At 37.6% G+C, this 24022-nt stretch overlaps 1 protein-coding gene across 1 annotated transcript in view; it reads left to right on the top strand.

The window, feature by feature from the left end:
- Positions 1-24022, top strand: part of TRPM5 (transient receptor potential cation channel subfamily M member 5) — a 52190-nt gene that overhangs the window by 14918 nt on the left and 13250 nt on the right. The window contains 8 exon segments of the mRNA XM_087939689.1: positions 2145-2247; positions 3131-3249; positions 4157-4450; positions 7048-7176; positions 10686-10809; positions 14412-14557; positions 16482-16594; positions 23137-23229. Of these exon segments, the coding sequence (XP_087795815.1) occupies positions 2145-2247; positions 3131-3249; positions 4157-4450; positions 7048-7176; positions 10686-10809; positions 14412-14557; positions 16482-16594; positions 23137-23229 (1121 nt within the window).

The following is a 24022-nucleotide window of genomic DNA, read 5'->3' as shown; positions in this document are numbered from 1 at the left end:
ACTCAGACCACGGGCGTTTTTCAACTCACGAGGAGCCACGAGCGCTGCGGCAGTATCGTGAGCGGTGGCTCCGCATAGATTAGGAAATACGATTTCTTCCGATGCTCCCCGCATCCGCCAGGCCAACTGCATCGATATAATGATTGAAGCGGTTCTTATACAATTCCCACTTCTCCTCGTCTGGTTTAAACGCCGGGAAGACTGGATTGGAACTCATGGTGCTGGGACCGGTTGAACAACCTGAGGAAAAAATCTCTCTGGGGCAGCAGACAATGTTTTAGTGCCCGTGGTGGGCAAGTGATTTCAGCTCAGGAGAGGCTGTTTTAAATCCTCTCTTTCTCTCTGGGTTAACCACGTTAGGCTGTTAGCCGTTGATGGCGTTTTGGATTCACGCCTGAGTGGGCGTCAGTGACTGGCTACAGCGCTGTGCTGTACCTTTTAGGTTTGAAATTCAAATGACAACCGTTTGAATCTCGCGCCTGATACTGAGCGGCTGCGGCTCACAGCGCTTCACTTTCCCTGTAGCTGGGCTAACAAGCGGCTACAGACGCTTCTAACTTTCGATTCTGACCGCTCTCTCTGGCTGCGGATCAGCGTTCGCTCTTTATCGCTTGCTGACCGCTTTCTCTGTCAGCGGATCAGCGTTTGCTCTTTTTGTTTGCTCTTTTTGTTGGCTGACCGCTCTCTCTGGCTGCGGATCAGTGTTTCCCTTATCGCCGGCCGATCGCTCTCTCTGGGCTGCGGATCGGCGGCTAGTGACTCAGCGGTTGCATGGTGCTTCTGGTAGCCATCCCACCCTCGTCGCCAGTGTTAAGTTTGAGCAATGAGAGGCTGAACCAGAGCATGAGTGCAACAATACTTTATTATAGCAATAAAGGGCTGACCGTGCTTGCCACGCCTGGAACTGGCTCGCAGCAATCAGCAGCTGGTTGGACCCCGCAGCCTGCTTTTATAGCTGGCTGCTGGGGAGAACCAACCAATGAGGAAGGGGAAAGAATGCCCACTCAAAGTGAGTGGACCTGAGTGAGAACTCCTAGAGTTCTCAGGACATAACAAAAACCATCCTATAAAAGTAAAATATAACAGCCTTAATGTCAGCTTTGGAAGCCATATTAGCACCAGACGCTTCCACACTGCCACGTCATTGAGCCTGGGAAAATGGGACAGGAATTTCTTGGAGTGTATGTGGTTAGACATAATAGCATTCTTCTTCTAAGTCAAGGTCATGTTATTCTGCACCTAGTTGAGGGGACGTCTCAAGCTAGGACAGATGGTGATTGGGGCATGTGATGTGATGATGGGTGCAGGAGGTGGATTTGTAATTTTTTACTTATGGCAAGGAAACCCGGAACTTTCAGATTCGGGATTTCCCAGATGTGCCAGTTTACTACACAAATAAAAAAGAACTTTTGAGAGGATGTCTGTCTCACAATTATTTATTGGAGTGGAGGTTTTCTGGAACACTGACACATAAAAGAACAAAATGCTGTTGAGTATCAACACCCTGAAAATAAGTGAAAAAGAAAAATAGGGGCCTCTCTATGACCTTCCACTATGCCATGGGGGAAGATCCAGGGGCCATGTGAATGCCCATCCCTTTGTTGTGTTGCCTCCACAACTTCCAAAAATTACATGAAAATGAGGCATACTTTAGAGAATAGTTGTTTTCAGGTGTTCGTGAACATTGGCGTATCACCCCAAATGTTCTGGGTGTGTCACTTTTGACACACATGTCATAGGTTCACCATTACTCGCGTAGGTAATCCATCCAGCGACTTAGCCCATTATCAATTTGCCCATCTAACTGACTGCCAATTTAGGTGCTTCTGCAGACTAGCCACTTATCTCCCACCAGCATCTAAGCAACAACTTTTTGAACTAGATTTAAAGGCAGCTCTAAGCAGAACATATTAAAAAGAGTCTAATTTTGGAAGTAATTATAGTAAACTTCAAAGAGTTTGGCTCATTTACATGCCCTGAGTATTTCCAGACAAGGCTAGTATTTATTCTTCTTTTAAGTGGGCCCCAGAGACCATGGCTTTCTTTATTTTGCCTCTCATAACCCTTGGCATGTAATATAATCAAAGCATGAATAATCTGTAATTTTAACTGTTGGAAACCAGTTGTCTGCTTTAACCCTTTAGATCCGAAGAATTATCACTCAGGAGCAACTTCTAACTATGCATTACTTTGAACAAGAAGGTTCAGAAGAATTGGACACAGTTATTTTGAAAGCCCTGGTTAAAGGTAGCATACTTTTAATCAATGCTGTTTATTTGTTAAAACACAAACATAAATCTCACTTGCTTTATGTACAGAATATCTTACTTTAAACATAATCCGAATAGTGAATCACACAAGATATAAATCCCATCAATTCACAAACCAATACCAATTTAAGCTTCAAAAATATTAAGCTATTTTAATAATCATCAATTGCAAATCAAAGGCTTGCTGAGAAAATGACATAGCCATTTTTATATTCAAAAAGAACTATGAGCATTGCCAAGATTAATTGATTATGTGCCATCAAGTATTTGCATGCTTCCATGCAATGGTTAATTAGCTGACTGTCTAAGTTTTTTTGTAGCAACTTAAAATAATGTTGGATAATGTACCCTACAAATTCATGCTTGGAACTGGGAAAAGGCACATGCTCACACCTGGGCCCTTTTAAAAAAAGAGATAACATTTTTTTCTGTATTATCATGTTTTTAATATATAAACCATCTACGCAGAACAAGAAGGTTGAAATTAAAAATGCACAATTATAGCTGAATACTTTTACCTATTAACTGATTGCTTCTCTAATTTAATGAAATTATTAATTTTTCTGAGTGAATTAAATATCCACCCAACTCTGTCCCATCAAAACACTTTAAAGTATTTAGGCTAAACTGGCAGATCTAAAACATAACTGGCAAATGAAGGCCATCTGAAATAGTAGGGCAAACCATTTTAAAATAAATCAGATAAAAACGTACAATACAATGTAGATTTGAAGCACATTATTTCTTTGAAAGATTGAGGTTACAAAGTTGTGTATACTTACTTGGCAGGAAAGCCATTGAATTTATGGACTCTGAGTAACCTCCACTGTGAATGTATTCTTATTTTATGTTTGTGACAGCTTGTAAGAGTCATAGTCAGGAAGCTCAAGAATACCTGGATGAACTCAAGCTGGCTGTAGCCTGGAATAGAGTGGATATAGCTAAAAGTGAAATATTCAATGGAGATGTGGAGTGGAAGGTAAAAATCCTTCTTTTTAAAACATATCTTTCAATTATTTATATAATTTTGGCAATACAGATCTATCATGTGTTTCCAAACTTAGAATTGGGAATTCATGAACTGGAGTTTCTGCATAATGAGTCCACCTACATTTTAATTTATTTGATATCCATTGGAAAATTATCTGTCATGGCTCTAATACATTTTGGTAGATATACTAATTCGGGGGTCTCCAACTCCTGGTCTATGGACTAGCACCAGGCTGCAGCATGCCAGAAACCAGACCACACAAACAAGTGAAGCCCCATATGTGGGATGCAGGCAGCATATGAAATCATACCCCCTCCACTCCATGGAAAAACTTCTCTCCATGCTATCAGTCTCTGGTGCCCAAAAGGTTGGGGGCTGCTGTACTAATTGATACATATTGGGCTTTTTCACCCAGGAGGTACAAGTTGCTCCATATAGTTAATGTAATCAGATAATGACTCAAATCCTCAACTGAATCATCAGTGGCTGAATGTGTTTATACTACAAATCATGTAGTGAGGTTTCTCAAGATGCAATGTAAAACATTGCCTTGAGGACTGTGTACTAACTTGTAATATAGAATGCTCTCTGCACGTTGCATCATTGGCAGACATTTTTTGTATGGTAGTACTGTCTAGTTCATAAGCTTTTTAATTGAACATTTTTTTTGTGCAGGATGGATTGAAAAGTTGCACAGACAATTATTTTTTCTTGCATTCTTGTTCCTGTCCAATTATAGCTCAGTTCAGAGAGATGATTTGCAGTATAAAACAATTTCTTATAGTCTTATGGTTTCCACGAAGCATAATATGTTGGAAAGAATGATACAGTTCCTAATTGTAATATCTATTATAATGATGGGGGGATTTTTTTTTTGCATTTGTTATTATTCTAGTCATGTGATTTAGAGGAAGTGTTGATGGATGCCCTGGTGAATGATAAGCCAGAGTTTGTGAAATTGTTCATTGATAATGGGGCCAACATATATGACTTCCTAACATATAGCCGTCTTCAGACCCTGTACTGTAACATTTCCTCAAAGTGTCTCCTCCATAAGCTTCTATTTAAAAAACATAACAAGGAAGATATCTTCACTCTTCATGAAGTTTCCAGGGTACTGAAAGATTTTCTACATGATGCCTGCAGAGGTTTTTACTATGACCAAAAACCTGGAGGAAAGAAGAAAGTGGTGAGTGTTTTAATATAAATTGTGTTTAATGATGAACATAATACCTTTTGAGGTCTTAGAACTCTAAGGCATAACTTAAATACTTTCAGAACCAAAAAGCATGTAATGGTTCCTTTGAATGGTATACTCAAAGGAAGCCCAGTAGGAATAGTCCTAGTCAGACCTTGAAATCCTGTCTTCAAGGCCAACTTCTTGTGTCAAATTCCCTGAGAAGTAATAATAATAATTTAGTCAACTTATATGCCACTCAACTCAATTTATTCTGTATGGTAAAACGGAATACATAATTGGTTTTGGAAAAAAGCAGTTGTATTCATGCTGTTTCTTCTTGGTGGGATATCCTTGTGAGGTCCACCAGCCAGAATATTTAGCCATGACAAAATCACATTGCCCAGGTGCACCACAAGGAGGCTAGTCTACATTGCACCCCAACCCAACTCAATGTCTTTGGGCAAATAAGTACCATGTGTTCCCAAAAATAAGACCCTGTCTTATATTTTCTTTTGCCACCTGTTGAGGTAATTCCCTGTTAGGAGAATGAGCGCACACAGAGAGATGTAGTGAGAGTAGTGAAGAACAACACACACACAGAGCACACAGCCATGCTGTATAGTAAAATGTAAGTTTTTACTTCCAGTAAAACAGTTAAGCAAAGTTCAACAAAACAGTCCAAGTCATTCACGGTTAAAGCAGTCAGTTTTCAGTCCAGGGATAATCCAAATATCACAGTCCAGTATCAAAAACAGTTCAGTAACAGACTTACATCAAATCCAAGAAGAACTATGATCAGTCAATAGTCAATAAGGAACAGCAACACTCTCAGCAACAGGAGAAGAACAAAACAACCCAGGTTTCTGGCTCCATCTTATGGCTGTTTGAGGAACCACACCCAATTACAATTTTAGCATTTCCTTAAAGAAACAGTATTAAAATGTCTATCCTGGTTTATATATTTTCCAACCCAACTGTTAGGTGACTTACATTCCTAACACCACCAAAAAAGAAACCAGGTCTTATTTTGGGGGGATGTCATTCACTGACTAACCTCACCTGCGCATATCACCCCTGGCCTCCTTTTCACTGTCAGAGGCCTTTGGGAATGTCTTCTTCTGCAGTTGGCAAGGCTTTCTTGAAGGCCTCTGCAGCCAATAACAGAGCTCTGTGTCTATCTGGAGCCTTGTTATAAGCTACAGAGGCCTTTAGGAAAGCCTTGCCAATCTTGCCGGCTGCAGAAGAACTGGGTCAGCAAGGCAGGTGTCAGGGTGGGTGAGGCCTGGCAACAACCATTTGAAGATAAGTAGTAGGGCCACCTCCTTTCCCCATCCTAGCTTAATTTTTACCCATCCATTCTGGAGTGGGCAGGATCTTAATTAGGGCTCATTTTGGGGTTAGGGCTTATATTGGGAGCAAATGTAAAAATCAAGCTAAGATTTACTTTCAGGGTAGATCATATTTTGGGGGAAACAGTAAGGCAGATATTGGAAAACTGAACTAACAAAATATATCTTAACATAAGTAGGCTTCAAAAGGTACTATAACACTCCCATTGGAAGTACAGATGAAAACACTACCTGTGCTTTTCTGCTTAGCAGGACTGTTTTGCTTTCCTGTCTATCTGCTCATAATCTCTTAACATTTTTTTCCAAGCTATTGCTTCTGAAATGAAGCTGAAAATCCTACACAGAGAAGAGAATGCATCAGGAAGACTTGTTCTCAGTTATGCAAAAAATAATAACATCACAACATTTTTATTGAGGGCATACATATCTTCAGTGAACAACAATAACCTGTGAACCATCCCTCTGAATTTCAATGCTGAAATATTTGGGGGAGGGTTGTGCTGAAATAAGAGATGGAAGAGTAGTTCGTTCTCACTTAGGCTTATACTTGTGGAAGCTTTCTTGAATTTTAATAAAAGTAATGAATTAGTGCCTAGTGGAAACTGCTTTTGTTTTTGCCAGCCCAAAATAGAATCCAATGTTCCAGAAAGTTAGGTTTTGCAATTAATTTCCACTTCTTTATATGATATCCCATACAGGAAATTCCAATACCTATTCCTATTCATTTGGGATACAGTAACTGTCTTAATTTAATGGAATGAATTGTCTCATAATCCTGCCAATAACAACTTTAAGACAGCCGGGGAAACATGTGTATATGTATTTGTGCAGATAGAAATGCAGTGTGAGATTTGCAACCGATACCCAATTATATTAGAGAGCCATTGCAATATAAAGAACCATCAAACACAGGTGCATCTGGTTTGTCTCTATAACTATAGCACATGGAGAGGCATCATATATGTCAAGGTATCTATGCTGATTTTACCAAAATGTTCCCCACCTTACCATTTGGGAGAAAATTTTTAATGTAAATGAGAATGGCCAAAAATTAAGGTAAAAGGATAGTATAAGTTTATTGTATACCTGAATTCTGATCAAGGTTTGCTCAAGAACAGAGAATTACTGTTTAGAAAAACTATTGTGTAAAAGCCCCAGTCGATTTATCTGTTAGATTTAGATGTTTACAACAAGCCAGCTGTGGCATCTTAGATTAAAAAGATAGCTTTTGAAGTGGTAAATTGTTGATTTATTTAGGACAAGACAAATGCAAGGAAGTTCTCAAGTCCTGATATGAATCAGAAAAGTGAAAATCCTTGGAGAGATTTATTTTTATGGGCAGTGCTTCAAAACCGGCACGAGATGGCGCACCTCTTCTGGGCTATGGTAAGCTTCAAGAAGCAGACAATTCAACCTTTTCCCTCTGTGTGTATGTTTCTAGTATATGTTTGACTTAAAAGGCAATTGTGTCTGTCCCTGAAAATATTTCAACATTTAAAGTTGGGCAATAATTTTAGAGAAAACAACCAAATAAGCACAAAAGAATATTATGCAGCTCCGTTTCTTACCTATGGATTGTACTCTATATCTTCCTTTGAAGGGCATATAACTGCTTGTAAAAATTAGATTTAAACATTGATTTACAGCTTGCTTTTTGGGACAACTCTTTATAAGATAGTCCATAACTTATGCAAATGAAAAACAATGTTGCAAAATTGCAATATATAAAATGTCATGATTGAAAACCTTAATATGTTTATCAAGTTCTTTCAGGCACTTTGCTGGCTGAACCACTGTGTCATCCTGCATAAAAACAATTTATAAACAGTATGTGAACAATGGCATGGTTGTTTCAAATATAGTTAGTGGTTTATTGTTGATAAACCCACAAACGTACTTCAGTCACTGTGCTTTACTTGAACCAATGGGAAAGAAGAAGTCAACACCACCCCAAATATAGATTAACTACAGAGCTGATCAGGGACTGCCAGAGAAACTCTAAAGGACTTACTCATTTATTGATATTTTTCTATCCTGTTTGTATATTGTTGGTGATGTTTTTGCTGCAAGCCACTTAGATTTGTAGAGACCAAAATGACATAAAAGAGAGCTCTTTGGCCTGGTGGTTAAGGCATCAGGACAGAAAGCAGAAGACCATGAGATCAATTTCCACTGTAGCCACAAAAGTCAGCTGTGTGACTTTGGGCCAGTCATTTTGTTTCAGCCGGACCCAACTCACATGGTTGCTTTTGTGGGAAAAATAGTAGGAGGTTGGATACGTTTGACATTTTGACTTAAATAATAATAATAAACAATAATAAAATATAAATAAATAATAATAAAATTAATTACATTGAAAATAAAATAATAAATAAATAATAAAGGTGGGATACAAATAAATAAAAAAATAACTTGAAATCAATAAAAGAAATGAATAAATGACCCTATTTCGACTAAAGAAAGACACAAAATCTTCCTCCTCTTCTCCCTCCTCCCTCCCTCCCTCTCTCTCTCTTTCTCTCTCATACACACACACACAGACACACACACACACACAATTCTTGAGATGTTGTCTTCTCTCAAGGGCCATAGCATAGCAGCCTGATTACTTAACTAACTAGATTTAACATTTCACTTCCATCACTCTGCTAAAGAACTAATTTCCACAGCATTGTCAAACTATTTACTAAGACTGTATTACTATTATTCTTCTTATCCTTCCAATTACTTATCTACTCCCATTTATGACTATTACCATGTTGCTTGTATCTTTATGATTTATATTGTTTTATTTGTTTCCTAGTATGATCTTATGAGTATTGATGAATGTATTTTTTTCTTTTTATATACACTGAAAGCATACACACCAAAGACAAATTTCTTGTGTGTCCAATCACGCTTGGCCAATGAAGAATTCATTCTATCATCTATCTATCTATCTATCTATCTATCTATCTATCTATCTATCTATCTATCTATCTATCTATCTATCTATCATCTATCTATCTATCTAAAAATAATCTGAGAATGCCTCTTGTTGATTTCACAGTCAAGCAGGAAATCTTGTAGCATTTTTGTTTTTGCACATTTAAGAGTAATGGTTTAAACACATTGTTTCCTTTAGTCAGAAACCAAACAAAAAACAGACAAATGTACACAAAACCCAAACCAGAAGCCCTATCCTGCCAGTATTTTCCAGATTTTTCCTCTTTTTTACAAAGCTTGAGGGCTTCTGTCATGTTTCAGCAAAAGCCAACAAGAGTTTAGATTCACAATTTACAGCAGAAGCAGAAATCTCTGAGAGTCTTTGAAAAGGAACAAAAAGTTGAAGGTTCTTATTACTTCGTTTTTGAAATTGTGGTTGAAAAGAATTACACAAAATGCCCTTCTAAATAGCACTTTCAGATCATAATGGTACAGTACAGTAAAAAGAATCCATTGACAAGAATTTGAGAATAGTTCTTTCTGGTGGCATTTGGTTTTTAAAACCCCATACCAGCAAAAACTATATCTAAGGCACCCTAAACACTGACCAGTGGTCTATATCGTGCTAAATGGGAGTGAAGATGTACTTTGACTGTCAGGATTTGTTTCATATAGTGAAGCATTGAAAAGCTACAAATACCAGTAGATGATTTTAGGGACTCTTTCCTTCTACCTTAATATTTTAGGATGATGTGCATGAGGCTTAAATCATCTATAAACAGTTTAAATAACATTTAACCTGATTAATTGTTCATAAGAATCCCAGTGGGGTTTGGTTGATAATGATGAGAAGTAAAATGCTGGATTAAAGTAGAATAGTAGATCTTGACCTGATCTAGCAGGGCTTATGTTTTTCTCATTGTTCTCTATTTGGCTGATTTAACCACTGCCTCCTATGAACTTTTCTCCTTGCCATGAGCCTTGTTTTTAGCATGAGGGTTTAATATGGCATGGGTGACTGGGCCAAAATGCTTATGCTTTTTAGCCTTCTTGTTCTCGTACAAGAAAGATGTGCTTTGGATGCAGCTTTTGAAAAATGCAAAATTCAACTTTGCCAAATTGAAATGTCTTTGATTATGATCATTTCAAGCTGAAAGGATTTGTGGAATTTTCATTATGGGGCCTACCTTTCCTTTTCAACTCTTGACCAAGTTCACTCTGCTGAACATAAGCATATGCTTTGTGTTAAGTCTGGGCGGTGGGTCCCAAGGAGAGACGAGACTCGAAATAGTGACAACAGCTCTTTATTAGGAAACCAGATACTGAGACAAGACTCCCAGCCAAAGCAGCTCCTTTTATAGAGCTGGCTGCGGCTAGGCAGCCTATGACATGCATTTGAGCTTGCCGCGCTTGGTTTTACCCAATTGCGGCAGCCGAATAAGAACCAATCAGAACGCTTAGTTTTGTCCAATCACGGCCCGGCTTTTCCGACCAATAGGAATACAGGCCTACAAGCCTGCTAGTATGGAACACTATGTGTAAGACTTTAAAAGGCCAAACGAGACATAGTAGAGAGACAGTTGGGTGCAGTGGTTAAAGCATCAGGCTACAAACTGGGAGACCATAAGTTCTAGTCCTGCCACAAAGTCAGCTTGGTGACTTTGGGCCAAACACTTTCTCTCAGTCCAAGGAAAAAATAAATGACAAACCATTTCTGAACTCTTGCCAAGGAAGCTGCAGGAACTTGTCCAAACATTAAGTATCAACCCCAACTTGAAGGCACAAACACACACACACACACACACACACACACTTGTGAGACCTAGTTGGTTTTGCTACACCAATCATGTGAATGCATGTATAGTGTTTTCTGCTTCATAAAAGGCATTGAAACTCCACAGTTATACATTTGACTGAATTTGGGGGACATAGTATTTAAGTACAGTAGTTCTATATATTTTCTTCTTCAGGGTCCAGAAGGAGTTGCTGCAGCTCTGGCTGCTTGTCAAATAGTACGACAGATGTCCCACTTGGAAACCAAGGCAGAAGTGGTACACAGAATGAAAGAAGCAAAATATGAACAGCTTGCAGTGGGTAGGTAGATGCAGCCTGCCCAGAGATGCATGCCTGTCACAGTCTGGCAGATTTCCCTTCTTACAATCAGGATTGGTATATTGGTATATGAAGACCCAAATTGTTGGGGGCAATATGCTGACTCTGTAAACCACTTAGAGGGGGCTGTAAAGCACTATAAAGTGGTATATAAGTCTAAGTGCTATTGCTATTGCTATATCAGTGCTCCAAACGGTATAACTCCTTAGATGGATGCTAAGGATTACAAGACAAGAATGTCAATGAATATCTTATTCTCAAACAAGAAACCTATATGGGGGTGTGGAGGTGTGAGGGTGTATGTATGTATGTATGTATGTATGTATGTATGTATTGCGCTCTCTCTCTCTCTCTCTCTCTCTCTCTCTCCCTCCCTCCCTCGCTCTCTCTCTCTCTGTCTCTCTTTCTGACCTGTCTTGTTTCTTCAAAGCAGTGCTTCTATGTTCAATAAATGACTTTAAGATGATGGAGATGGCAAGTTCCAAAAACAATTTCCAGAAGACAATCTGGGGAGATTATTCCCTGTCTTCCACTTTAGCCTGCCACATTCTATATCTTCATTTATCTTTATAATATTTTATTGGTTAGTAAGACTGTTAGTAGACGGTTAGTAAGAGTGTTAGTAGACGGTTAGTAAGACTGTTGTTGAACAAAATAGCATGCTTTTCTTTTTAAAGAATACAGGTAGTCCTCAACTTATCACCTCAACAAAGCCCAGAATTTCTGTTGTTAAGTCAGACACTTGTTAAGCAAATGTTACCCTTTCTTGCCACAGTTGTTAAGTGAATCACTTGTAAATGCATAAACAGCATTTGTTTATGCTAGCCATACAGTTGTTAAGTGAATCTGAGTTCCCCATTGACTTTGCTTATCAGAAAGTCCCAAAAGGTAATCCCATGACCCTGGGACACTGCAACCATAGTAAATATGAGACAGTTACCAAGCGGCTGAATTTTCATCACATGACCATTGGGGATGCTGCAACAATTGTAAGTGCGAAAAATGGTCACTTTTTTCCAGTGCCATTGTAAATTGAACAGTCACTAAATGAACTGTTGTAAGTTGAGGACTACCTGTATTTATTGAAGCCACATGTATTTAACCAGAAAACAACATTTTAAAAATGAGCTGGGTGGGACATAGAATTGGGAAGAGAGTATGTTGTATACCTCTAGCTCATGGGTCTTCAAAACTTGACAGCTTTAAGACTTGTGGACTTCAACTCCCAGAATTCCTCCTCCAGTCATGTTAGCTCAGGAATTCTACGAGTTCAAAGCCACAAGTCTTAAAGCTGTCAAGTTTGAAAACCCTTGCCCTAACTGAAGCTATCCTGAGTCTCTATCTGTGGTTAGAGATCCAAGGAATGGAAACAGAAGCCTCACACAAAATAAGTACTATATCGCAAAGCCAAAGCAATAGCATCCCTTCCTAAGCAATGAAGACATCAAAATTATGACATTCCACCCTGCCACACATTTATTGTGAAGTTGTGTGGAATTAGAGAGTTTATGTCATCACATCACAACACTCCTTTCATCACTTGCCTGTTCTTGTGAAACCCTCCAAGGTGTTCATTTGTATTTTATGGATCTGGCTTGAATGAGATCTTCTCACTTTCCTAAATAAGAGACAAACATGCCTCTTTCTCTTTTCTCTGGTCTAGCTGTTGTCCTCTCCCCTGCAATCTTTCTGCCCCTCAGTGAAAGTAAAGAAACCCCCTACTTTAAGATAAGCACCGTTTCCTCCTATTGTTCATTCTAGGTTTGGAATGCAAATATTTTGAGAACTTCCTTCTTTATAAAGTAAGAAGAATTGTGTGAAAATAGCATTTAAAAACAGACAAATCTCTCAATTACCAGGGAGGATACAGCTGAAGTTTGGATTTTAAAAATCACTGACTTCCTTTTTTTTTTTTTTACAAGTAGCTTCTATATTTTACAAGCTTGTGGGATCCAGAAATGAAATGAAAAATCTTCAACAGCTTTATTTTATTTCTTTATATGAGCAGCTGCTCCAAGATTTTTCTGTAGAAGAATATTTGTATGAGACCATCCAGATAGTGAAAGAATTCTAGAAGGGGAATTGTGGAGTTGGACCAGTTTCCAGCAGCCACTAGTCTTGACTAAAATTGGTTCCATTTCAATCTAAATGTTGCAGTGAAACTGAATTGGGTCATTGGTGTTTTCAAAGGGATATAGAAAATGGGCCAAAATAATTCTCCAGGATCTATGAGTGGTTTTCTTTGTTTTTAACTATGGCGACTCTTTCTGTATAGTCTGTATCAGGGGTCCACAATCTCTGGGCCTTGGACTGATACCCGTCTGCAGCCTGTTGGGAACTGGGTAACACAAACAGCAGAGAAGCCAGGGGTGGGATTCTACCAGTTCACACCTATTTGCTAGAACCGGTTGTTAACATTCTAAGCAGTTCGGAGAACCGGTTGTTAGAAGAAATTACTGACCTAATCCTGTAAGGAAGGTGGGAAGGAAACATTCTGGTGTTGCTTACAGAAACTGCTTCTCTGTTAACCCTGATTACATTCTTGGCAGGACTAGACTTCCTGTCTCAGGAACTTCTTTGGAGTTTTTTTCCCCTCCTTTGCTGGTACTTTGCTTGTGTGCAGTGACCATTCAAAGTTACAATGGCACTGAAAAAAGTGACTTATGACCATTTTTCACACTTACGACTGTTGCAGCATCCCCACAGTCATGAGAGGCCAGGCGAGGAGATATGTGCCTCGATGTGAGTGATACTGAGTTGGCCACTCCCAGCCAATAACATGACCACCAAGCCACGCCCACCCAGTAACATGACCACCAAGCCATGCCTACCACCTAAGCCACACCCATAGAACCAGTTATTAAAAGTTTGAATCCCACCCCTGAGAGAAGCGAGCAAAACTTTATCTGGCATACGTGGGATCTAGGTTGCACATGAAACTATTCCCCCCATGGAAAAATTGTCTTCCACAAAATCGGTCCCTGGTGCCAGAATGGTTGGTTGAAATGAAGTGGAATCAGAGGCTGGATTAGATGACTATTAAGATCTCCTTTACAATAGTAAATACTGTACATTCCAAAGGGAAACACAGTTATTTTTATTCCAAAGGAAAACATGGTTATTTATTCTGTCCAGCCCCATTATCCCAATAAATGTAAAGCAAAAAAAAAATAGTATACAATATGTTTACAAATATGTATATATTTACTATATATGTTTTACTTTTTTGCTTTATATTGGTATAATAGGAGGAAATAAAATTAATGTGCTTTGATTATCTTGATTGCCTTTTCATGGGCTTCATTTTTAGCTATAATTCTGTAATCTGAGCCCAGTTATCAGGGGAGAAAGCCTTAAAATAGTTAGAAGCAGGAGGTTTGTAATGGATCTTGGCATTTTAGAACCACTTATAGTAGAAATGAAAGATTTCTGTGCCAGGGGAGTATATGAAAGGGCATAAATGGACTCTGCAATTTTGTCTAGATCAACTTCTCTACTTAAAACACGTGTAGCTGGATTCAAATCATAGTCCTCATACCTCATTCTGTTTACTTGATCTTCATCTTTACTTTTTGCTTTGGCAGAATTGTTCAGCGAATGCTACCATGACAGTGAAGAGCGAGCTTTTGATTTGCTGGTGAGGAAGAATCGATATTGGAGCAAAACAACTTGTCTCCACTTGGCCACAGAAGCAGATGCCAAGTCCTTTTTTGCACATGATGGGGTCCAAGTGAGTACCCTTCAAGGTATCCCTCTCTTGAAGGTGTTGGATAATCCACAATTCAGAAAAAAGAGAAGAGAACATTGTTACGCTTGTACCAGTGGTGGGATCCAAATTTTTTTTTACTACCGGTTCTGTGGGTGTGGCTTGGTGGGCATGGCAGGGGAAGGATACTGCAAAATCTCCAGTCAGAGGTGGTATTTGCCAATTCTCTGAACTACACCAAATTTCTGCTACCGGTTCTCCAGAACTGGTCAAAACCTGCTGAATACTACCTCTGGCTTGTGCCCAGATCTGACTTATGTTCACTCACTTGTGCATAGGGATCCTGTAGAGGCACAGGAATCTTACAACCTCCCCACCTTGCCTCTACCTGGATTTTTCAAATAGGTGCAGCAAGAGGGTATGAAATATAACACCTGGTCAACAACCAGGAAACTGATTAGAAATGCATGCAAATCACTTTCAATCGAGCATTGAAGCATGTAAAATCTAATGGAATATACAAAGACCTGATGAACTCAAATATTTACTGGTTACAAAATACATTTTCTCTTTCACTGCTCATTCCCACTAATCCACCTCCTTTTCAATTAGGTTACCCAGGGTTAGGGATAGAAGCCATCAAGTCCAGAAAAACTCAAGAGTGGATGGGCTTCAGGACCCCTTTTATCTCCCCAAGCCCTTGCTTTGATGATACACGAGTCTGGTAGCTGCCAATGGGAGTCAGGGTGATAGTGGTTCAGCATCCAACTTCCTTTGTCCATCTTCTGAAGACATTCTTCCTTTGATCCTTAACAACTTGATTCTTTCATATCTACCACCTGAAGTGACCTTTTCCTTTCATCCTCTCTCTACACATGCCTCCTCTATTTTTAAGTTACGGCCACTTCGACCTACTCTCACATTCTCACATATCTTCCTCTGAACAGTGGAATCAGATATTAGAGGGGCTTGCAGATCATTTTTTTGGAATTATTAAAGTCATATATTATACTCAGTCAGAAGCGAGCCCTTATATGACAGTAATACCACTGTTTTCTTAAAATAAGAACATACTCTTTCCACCCTATAATACCTAAGAATAGAAACAATAATTGATAACCTCACCAGGATAAAATATTCTCATTGGAATGTAAGAGATAATGTAATTCAGCATTGTGAAAAAATGATAACTACTGTACCCGATCTATCTTTACATCTAGAGCAGGGGTGACAAACACACATCATCATGGCAGCATCACATGATGTATTGCAACTTTTTCCCCAAACAAAAGAAGTCTGATTCTTCTAAATAAATAGCTTCATAGAGATAATGCAGGACTGGCTAGCTTCATGAGTTAGTTTTAGAGGAAACAGCTGGCTATGAAATATATGTCTTGTTTTCCTTCAAAACTATTCGTACTCATTCCAGAACTGTCCTGAAGTTTTTGTGGTGAGGAACCTATGAGATAGGTGAAAAGTTGAAAAACACATTTACACTGAATAGCTTTAGGCTCTTGAGTTTAAGAAAAGAGCCAAGCATTATGATTTACTCTGTTTTCTTTTTTTTATTATATTTTTTATTGAGCAAAATAAAATGCATTTGTGTATCATTTGTGGGAGTCCTTGGTACTTTCTGAAATTGGTTGCTTGCTTGCAGACATTTTATTATCCAACTAAGTAGTATCATTCATGCTAGTGAGTGTGGATTTTGACCCCTGTTTAAAAGCAGTAGTATGCCCTGCCATTGTTGATATGGTGTAGTTTCCTCCTTGATAACTTCTTGATCAGGGTATTATTTTCTGCTCAATTGCTTGTCTCGTGTAATCCCTGCTAATTTTGGTATTGGCTGCTATTATTGGCGGTGTTCTGGTCCTTTTGTTTCCTTCTTAGCCTTTTGATTGTACTATTATATCATTGGTTTTTCACATCTATCTTCTCTAAATTTCAGGCATTTCTGACAAAAATTTGGTGGGGAGATATGTCAACATCCACCCCAATTTTGAATCTGATCTGTGGATTTGGGTGCCCTTTCCTGATTTACACCAACTTGATTTCATTCAGGTATGAACCATAGATTCTTTTGCACCAAGAGGAAGAAAAAAAATGAATGCAAGCATATTGATTGTAATGGCATGTGGGAATGGCTTTGGGGACAGGAGACAGGAGGAAGCGCCACATCCTAGATAACAGTCTGAAAAATGAAATTTGAGTCTGAAGAAGGAAGGGTAGTAAAAGGGTCTCAGAAAGGACCCTCCCTAGTTTCCAGGAGTGTAAAAGTGTGAGACCCTAATCCTAACCTGAACCCTTGAGACTTGCAAGATTGTTAACATAACCTTACAATAAAGATACAGCTGGTACTCCTGGTTGTGTTTCTTATCAGGGCTATTTCACCAGTTTAACAGTGACCTGCAAATACTGAAATGGCAATAGAATATGTTCCTTCTGTATCCTAGAAACAAAATATTCTACTTTCTCCATTTATAACATGTTTAAAGAGACAATTTTTCTCTTTATACCTGAAATTAGAATATATTTCAAACAATATACTCAAGCCAGATATTTTTTTAAAAAAAACAACAACATCATGTTACCGGAGAAAGCAAACTCTCTTATCACTCACAATCTTTATCCCTCTGTTCCTGACTTCTGCTCTCCCTTTAAAGATGCCTTATTAAGACCAAGACATGAGTGAAGAAAATTAGAACTTTGAGGACATTAATAGTTCCAAAAGATCATGAGAACATTTTGTCCAGGTGAATGACTAATGCAAGAGTTCAGCCCTGCAGTATCTGATTGGCATTGGAAGGGGAACAGCTTGGAGAATCGAGAGCTGGGTGGGAAATACCCAGTGAGAAATACCAGGTTCAGATTACTTGGAAATAAACAAAACTATTTCTTAGTCATTTGGAAATACAGTAACTCTTTTATCACTGAGTCATGTCCATACTGGCAGGAATAGGGGTTATTTGATCTTTATGATAGATAGAACTAAGCACAAAAACAGTTTTTTCCTGAACGCCATCACTTTGCTAAACAAATAATTCCCTCAACACTGCCAAACTATTTACTAAGTCTGCATTACGATTACTATTAATCCTCCCATCCTTCCTTTCACCCATCTCCTCCCACTTATGACTATATGACTGTAACCTTGTTGCTTATATCCTAACGATCTTTATTGACTGTTTTCTAGTATTATTTGATTGCATATTGCATAGTACTATACCTTATGATTCTTGACTCATGATGAATGTATCTTTTCTTTTATGTACACTGAGAACACATGCACCAAGACAAATTCCTTGTGTATCCAATCACACTTGGCCAATAAAGAATTCTATTCTATTCTATAAATGGGTAGTGAATTTCTTCCTAGAATTCCAGATGCAATCAGAAAGAAAGTTCCTGTTTTAATTTCTGCGTATTATGCTGTTGTTTTACTTCTTGCTAGGGAGGAAACAAATGGTCAAAGATAGTTCAGAATGGCAAGTTTCTTATTTCTCTGTGACTGGAGCATTCAATTATGTTCCTGGCACCAGGATAATCAAAGTGATGTTCCTTTTCAGATTCCCTTCTCACTGTTTTTATCAGGGGAAAAATATCATATACTTTTATTAAATTATTTGAGATTCTTTATATTGTTACCTATTATAATGCTATGAACAAGTGTTCATATTTTCAGAATTCTAGCCAGCAAAACATTATGTCCTCTCAAGGTTTAGAACAATATTATTCCCAGGACACGGCACCTTAGCCTATTATAAAAACCATATTCAGAAGTGATTGCATTTTACAAGATCTCTCCATTACAGCAGGTTTTCATTATTCTAGTATTGTATTCTTCTTTGAAACTAAGCATTTCAACTGCCATACTTGGCTTTCTATGATACTTATTAATTTATAAATCAAACGTTGATTTATAGGCTGCTCAACTCATAGTGATTTTGGGTGGCATATTTGCAAAGAAACTTTTATACATGACATTTCTTTACAAATGTCTCTGAGGTACAGACACTCCCTAATGACCTTTTAATATATTTAATTCGCTATTGTATTTTAAGCTCTCTTTCCATCCAATTTCCCCTCTACTGCATTTGGATGGTGCATAAATGTAGACATAGAAGTACACTTTCCTTTCAGTTCCAAGGGATTCTAAGTTGGGCTCTGTCTGAATTCTGCTTTTCCCATCTGTCAATTTTAAAATAAATTTGCTACGGAAGTGATAAAACAAAGGGATTAAGTTTCCATGCATCACTTTTCTGAGTATGTAAGCTTAAAGACCACTAGGAGCAATACATGTCGAGATAATTAGCAGAGTGACTTCATCCTTTCATCTGCTTTTCTTGTCCCAAAGACTTAGAATTTTGCATTTATCTATGTAACAAGCTTTAAACTTTCATCACTTCCATCCTCTTTCAATTTCGTTGTCTCTTTCTCTTTTGATGCATGTAGTTTAGGATCTCACTTGATTTACTTTATCTCCATTATGGAGGACATGCTACTGGGTCTGATAGATTTGTGCAACTTAGGCTTTCCTATCATAATGTTATTTCTTAAAGCAAACTCAGTTTGTTTTCATGAAAGAACCAGCCTCAAGAATGATCTCTAATACTGACCTTATTCGTAACTTCTCTCACTGAACATCCTTTTCACTGTATGAAACTTTTGGCTATTCCGCAAAAGTTATTTGACCCAGAGCAGAAAGAGGTTTAAAGATTAGATAGAGAATTGAAATAAAAAAATTCTAAAAGAAGGTTTATTGGTATACAGAGCTTATTGGTATGTGAGTAGTCAGAAGTGCTATCTATCATCCAGCAAGTAGAGCTGATTATTACATTAATGTAGAAGGTAGTTCCTAGAATGAAAAAGGGTAGCAAATGTATTGGAAGAGCTAAGAAAAGCAGAAACTAGGAAACAGCAAGAAGAATGCAAGTTTGCAAACAGAAAAAAACTTGTGACATTTAGCCCTGAATTTTCTTTCTGGAAAGTTCTGTAATATTCTCTCTCTCTCTCTCTCTCTGTCTGTATGGTATTCAGCTTTGTTCGGGTAATTTCCCACGTCATTATAGTTGTGCTTTTAAAGTTGTAGCAACATTTCGGCAGAATCTCATTTGCCATCATCAGGCTTCTGTATAGTGTTCATCTGTGAGTCAGATTTTCACAGCCGTTTCTGTTTTAAATTTGGTGCACAACTATAATGACGTGGGAAAATACCCAAACAAAGCTGAATATCATACATATAAATACCCGCGAAAACTTAAGAAAACACACATATATATATATATATCATCTATATCTATATCTATATCTATATCTATATCTATATCTATATCTATATCTACATCTACATCTACATCTACATCTATATCTATATCTATATCTATGTATGGCATTCAGCTTTGTTGAATATTTCCCACGTCATTGTAGTTGTGCTTTTAAAGTTGTAGCAATGTTTGGCAGAATCTCATCTGCCATCATCAGGCTTCTGTCTATACAGAAGCCTGATGATGGCAGATGAGATTCTGCCGAAACGCTTACAACTTTAAAAGCACAACTACAATGACGTGGGAAAATACCCGAACAAAGCTGAATGCCATACATGTAAGTACCCGTGAAAACTTAAGAAAACAAACATCTATATCTATATCTATATCTATATCTATCTATCTATCTATCTATCTATCTATCTATCTATCTATCTATCTATCTATCTATCTATCTATCTATCTATGCATTATATAGTAATTAGGGAGATGGTATCAATGTAGATTGAAGGTGGCTGGCTCAAATTAATAATCAGAGGGGACAATTTTGAATTAAATTAAGGATTGATAAAATTGCAAATATGACAGATAAAGGTAATTTGGGAAATGAATATAGAAATGAGATGAGAATTTCAAATAACATTGTAAAATAAGATATGAGAATACTCTAATGAATGAAATAAGTTATAATATGAATTGGAATTGGATAAGTTTAATACTTAATACTAATAAGGTTAATGTGATATGAAATTGACCAGCAAAATGAATAGGTAAATATGGTCATGTTTGTATTGAATTGAAACCTGGAACCATACTGCTTGCCAAATGAGATTTTTTTTTAATTTAAAAAAAAATTAAGGAGGAAATTGAATAATGAAATTATTAGGTACGTCTAACTGATGTGGTGGTTGGCATTAGGAGAGAGTATTGAAATGTTGAAAATAAGCAAGGAAGGATTTTGACTGAATATGAATGTGGATATTAAGAGATTATTAAGCTTGCTTATACTAAAATGTATGATATATTGATGCCACACAGTTAATGTATTGTTGTGTATGTGTAGATTGAAATAAAAAACTTTTATTAAAAAAAAGAAAGACTAAATGTAACATGGCCAGAAGTAATTGAAGTAGGCTTACTTCTTAAGAGTTTGCCTCTAGAACGGGGCTGTCAAACTCACGGATTGCAGGCTGGATGCATCATGTGCTGGCCACGCCCATGCCAGGTTTAGTGAAGGGGAAAAAAAGTCATGATACGTCACATGATGTTGCCATGATGATGCGAGTTTGACACCCCTGCTCTAGAATATGAGAATCTTAGTCTTCTTCAAATTAAAACAAACTTACACTAAGTTTTGTTCAAAAACATTTGCTAGAATATAATCGGAGCAATCAAAGGAGGCAGTAGAATTGAAAGGAGAAGCATTCAAACTATCAGGCAGCAGAAAATGCTGCTCTTCTATTTCTAATTGATAATGTGGTCGTAGCTGCTTTTGGCATTAGTATTTGTCCATTCAAAAATAAGTAGGAATGGACTTGATAAGTTACTCTGATCTGTGCTTCTAGCAGTAGTGGGATTCAAATTTTTTTTTACTACTGGTTCTGTGGACGTGGCTTGGTGGGCGTGGCAGGGGAAGGATACTGTAAAATCTCCAGGCAGAGGTGGTATTTGCTGGTTCTCTGAACTACTCAAAATTTCCGCTACTGGTTCTCCAGAACTAGTCAGAACCTGTTGAATACCACCTCTGGCTTCGAGCATCCAAAATAATTCATGCACTGACAGATCTGGCCACAATGCCTGCTCTTCATAGTATAAAGGTCTACTACAGTGGTTCTTCTCTTCTCTTCCTGCAGGGTGAAGCTGCAATGTATTTGTGCAATTGTTGAATGTATGTCCTGTCTTCCTTATTTGTAGGGGTAACAAAAGCAGTTTACCATCCATAAAATCAATGCAATGAAAAATTGAAATCAATTTGAATAAAATGCCATTAAAACAATAGGAAAAAGCTTGATGATAGATATGCATTTTTGCCATTTTGCTTCAGTCTCAGGCAGAGGAAAACCAAACACATTTCTTTGTGTATGTGTGTATGGGGTTTTTTTCTATATTCCACAACCACATCACCTCTGCCTTTCAGGGTTTTACCTTTGGCTTTCTTGCTCAGCTGTCTTGTTTCTTCTTCTTTCCCTAAATAACTAGAGCTTTCACCCATTAGGACCTCAAAGCTATTTCTGTCTTCCTTTGTTTCTTTTTCTTTAAATGCAGAGCTGCTTCCTGTGTTGCTCTTGCTATAATGCCTCTTTTCTTTAGTTTTGAGCTCCAGGGTGGCCACTTACTACTGCTACTTTTTTTTACTTCAAACATTACTACAAATCTGTACTGACAAATTTGTAGCCAGACTCCAGGGTTCAGAGATGCCACAGGCACCACAGGAGATGTCTATTCATTTCCCTTTTGTTTCTAAAGGCACCATTGACAGAAAGCTTTTTAATATATTCTATTTGGAGTGATGTATCAGCACCTGATTTGAACTTGTTTCAGAAAGAATGTGTGTCTCTTGTATAGAAACCTGCCTGTCCCTGCATCTTATGAAGCTCAGGTTCGTTTTGTTCACATCTTGAGAACTTTCATCTTCTCTTGGGCTAACTAACCTTGTGCGTAAAATGGTATCCTTCAAGAGGGAGCATCCATAGGGTTGGAGACATCCAAATAAGCAAGATGGCACAAATTGTGTTACAATCCAAGCCTTGTTTCTTTGTCCTGCTGTCTGGCATATTACCCATTTTGGCTCTTGCTAATGCCACTGTTTTAAGGGGGAAAATACCCCTATCTTAAGATAATTGCTTCAAGCTTCCATACCTCACAATCTGAATTGTACTTCTGGAGCTTCACAACTGTTCTCTTCCCCAACTCTAAAGTTCATTGGGCAAAAAGTATACCATAACTGCCTGCTTCACATGTATATTTTCCACCAGGCTATTTAGATGCAATATGATCTGTGTAGATTTATTTGAATTACATATTAAAAATCTCAGAAGGATGATTCTGCTAGTTTTAATTTGGATTTGTCATTTATGCTGAGGTAAATTTTGTTTTTAATTTTATGCTGAGGTAAATTTTAATCAGATCAATTCTTACATTTTTGTAATGTTTTGTAATATACTGTAGTTACTCTTGTGTGTAATATTTTAAAACATGGCTCAAAAATGTGCAAAGAGAATATCTGTTGCTGTAAGTTTTTTGTAATAATCTCAAAAATGAAAATTGTATTGTCACTTCAACCGTGAAAAAACAAATTTGTTTTCAATATCATTAAGCATAAAAACTATTTCTTTGCAGTGAGGAGACACAGTCTGTGGAGGATTCAGAGTCATTCAAAGATCTTGACAGTCTTGATACAGAAAGGACTTTGCTGTCCTACACAAAAACGAAGTAAGGTTACATACATGGCTCTAGAAATATTTTTTAAATATTTTTGCATTTATTAATTGTAATTGCTATGACCATCCAACCATGTTAAATATACTGTAGAGTGTAATCTAAAATTGATGAAGGATGTACTTTTCTTTACAATGTCGAAGCTATACTTTACCAGACATTTGAATCCCTCAATTTGTTATTTTTAACTGTTATGTTTAACAGTTTTTTTTATGAGTATGAATATCTACCCACACAAATGCTGCAGAACGCAGAGAAAAGAACAGCATGTCTGGGCCCTTCCACAAGTCGCAACTGTGCAGCTTTTCCTTTTGCATATATTGAAATGTTTCATGGGGCAGTAGGTCTTTATCATTATGTCTTTAGAAGCTAGAACTGTATGCCTTTTTGTCTATGGACATACTCAGTCATCTAGGTCATGGTTATCCTGAAGGTACTTTTTCAAAAGGCAATTGGAGTTTCTTTGTTTTACTTGAAGATGTTTCACTTCTCATCCAAGAATCTTCTTCAGTTCTGACTTAATGCCTTTTTGCAGAAATCTATTTGCAGAGATATAGAATTTTTTTTTAGTTAAACGAAACAGCCTTATTAATGCTTTCCTCCAAACAGAACAATAGCAAAATTATGGTTATAGATGGTTATAGGTGTGTTACTTAAATATAAATAGCAAGCTCTAAATCCAATATGTTGGGAAGTGTGGATCCATTAAGTACAAAGAGATGGTTTGTGTTTTTTTTTAATATGCTGAAAAGAAAGCCAAACTCTAATAGACACTAAGGCAGCTTGA

The sequence above is a fragment of the Pseudonaja textilis genome, chromosome 1 (assembly GCF_049901715.1).
Source record: "Pseudonaja textilis isolate UNSWEBS1 chromosome 1, rPseTex1.2, whole genome shotgun sequence".
NCBI classification, from domain to species: domain Eukaryota; kingdom Metazoa; phylum Chordata; class Lepidosauria; order Squamata; family Elapidae; genus Pseudonaja; species Pseudonaja textilis.
Note: the sequence above shows the minus strand (reverse complement) of the source record. Positions and strands in the feature narration are given on the sequence as shown.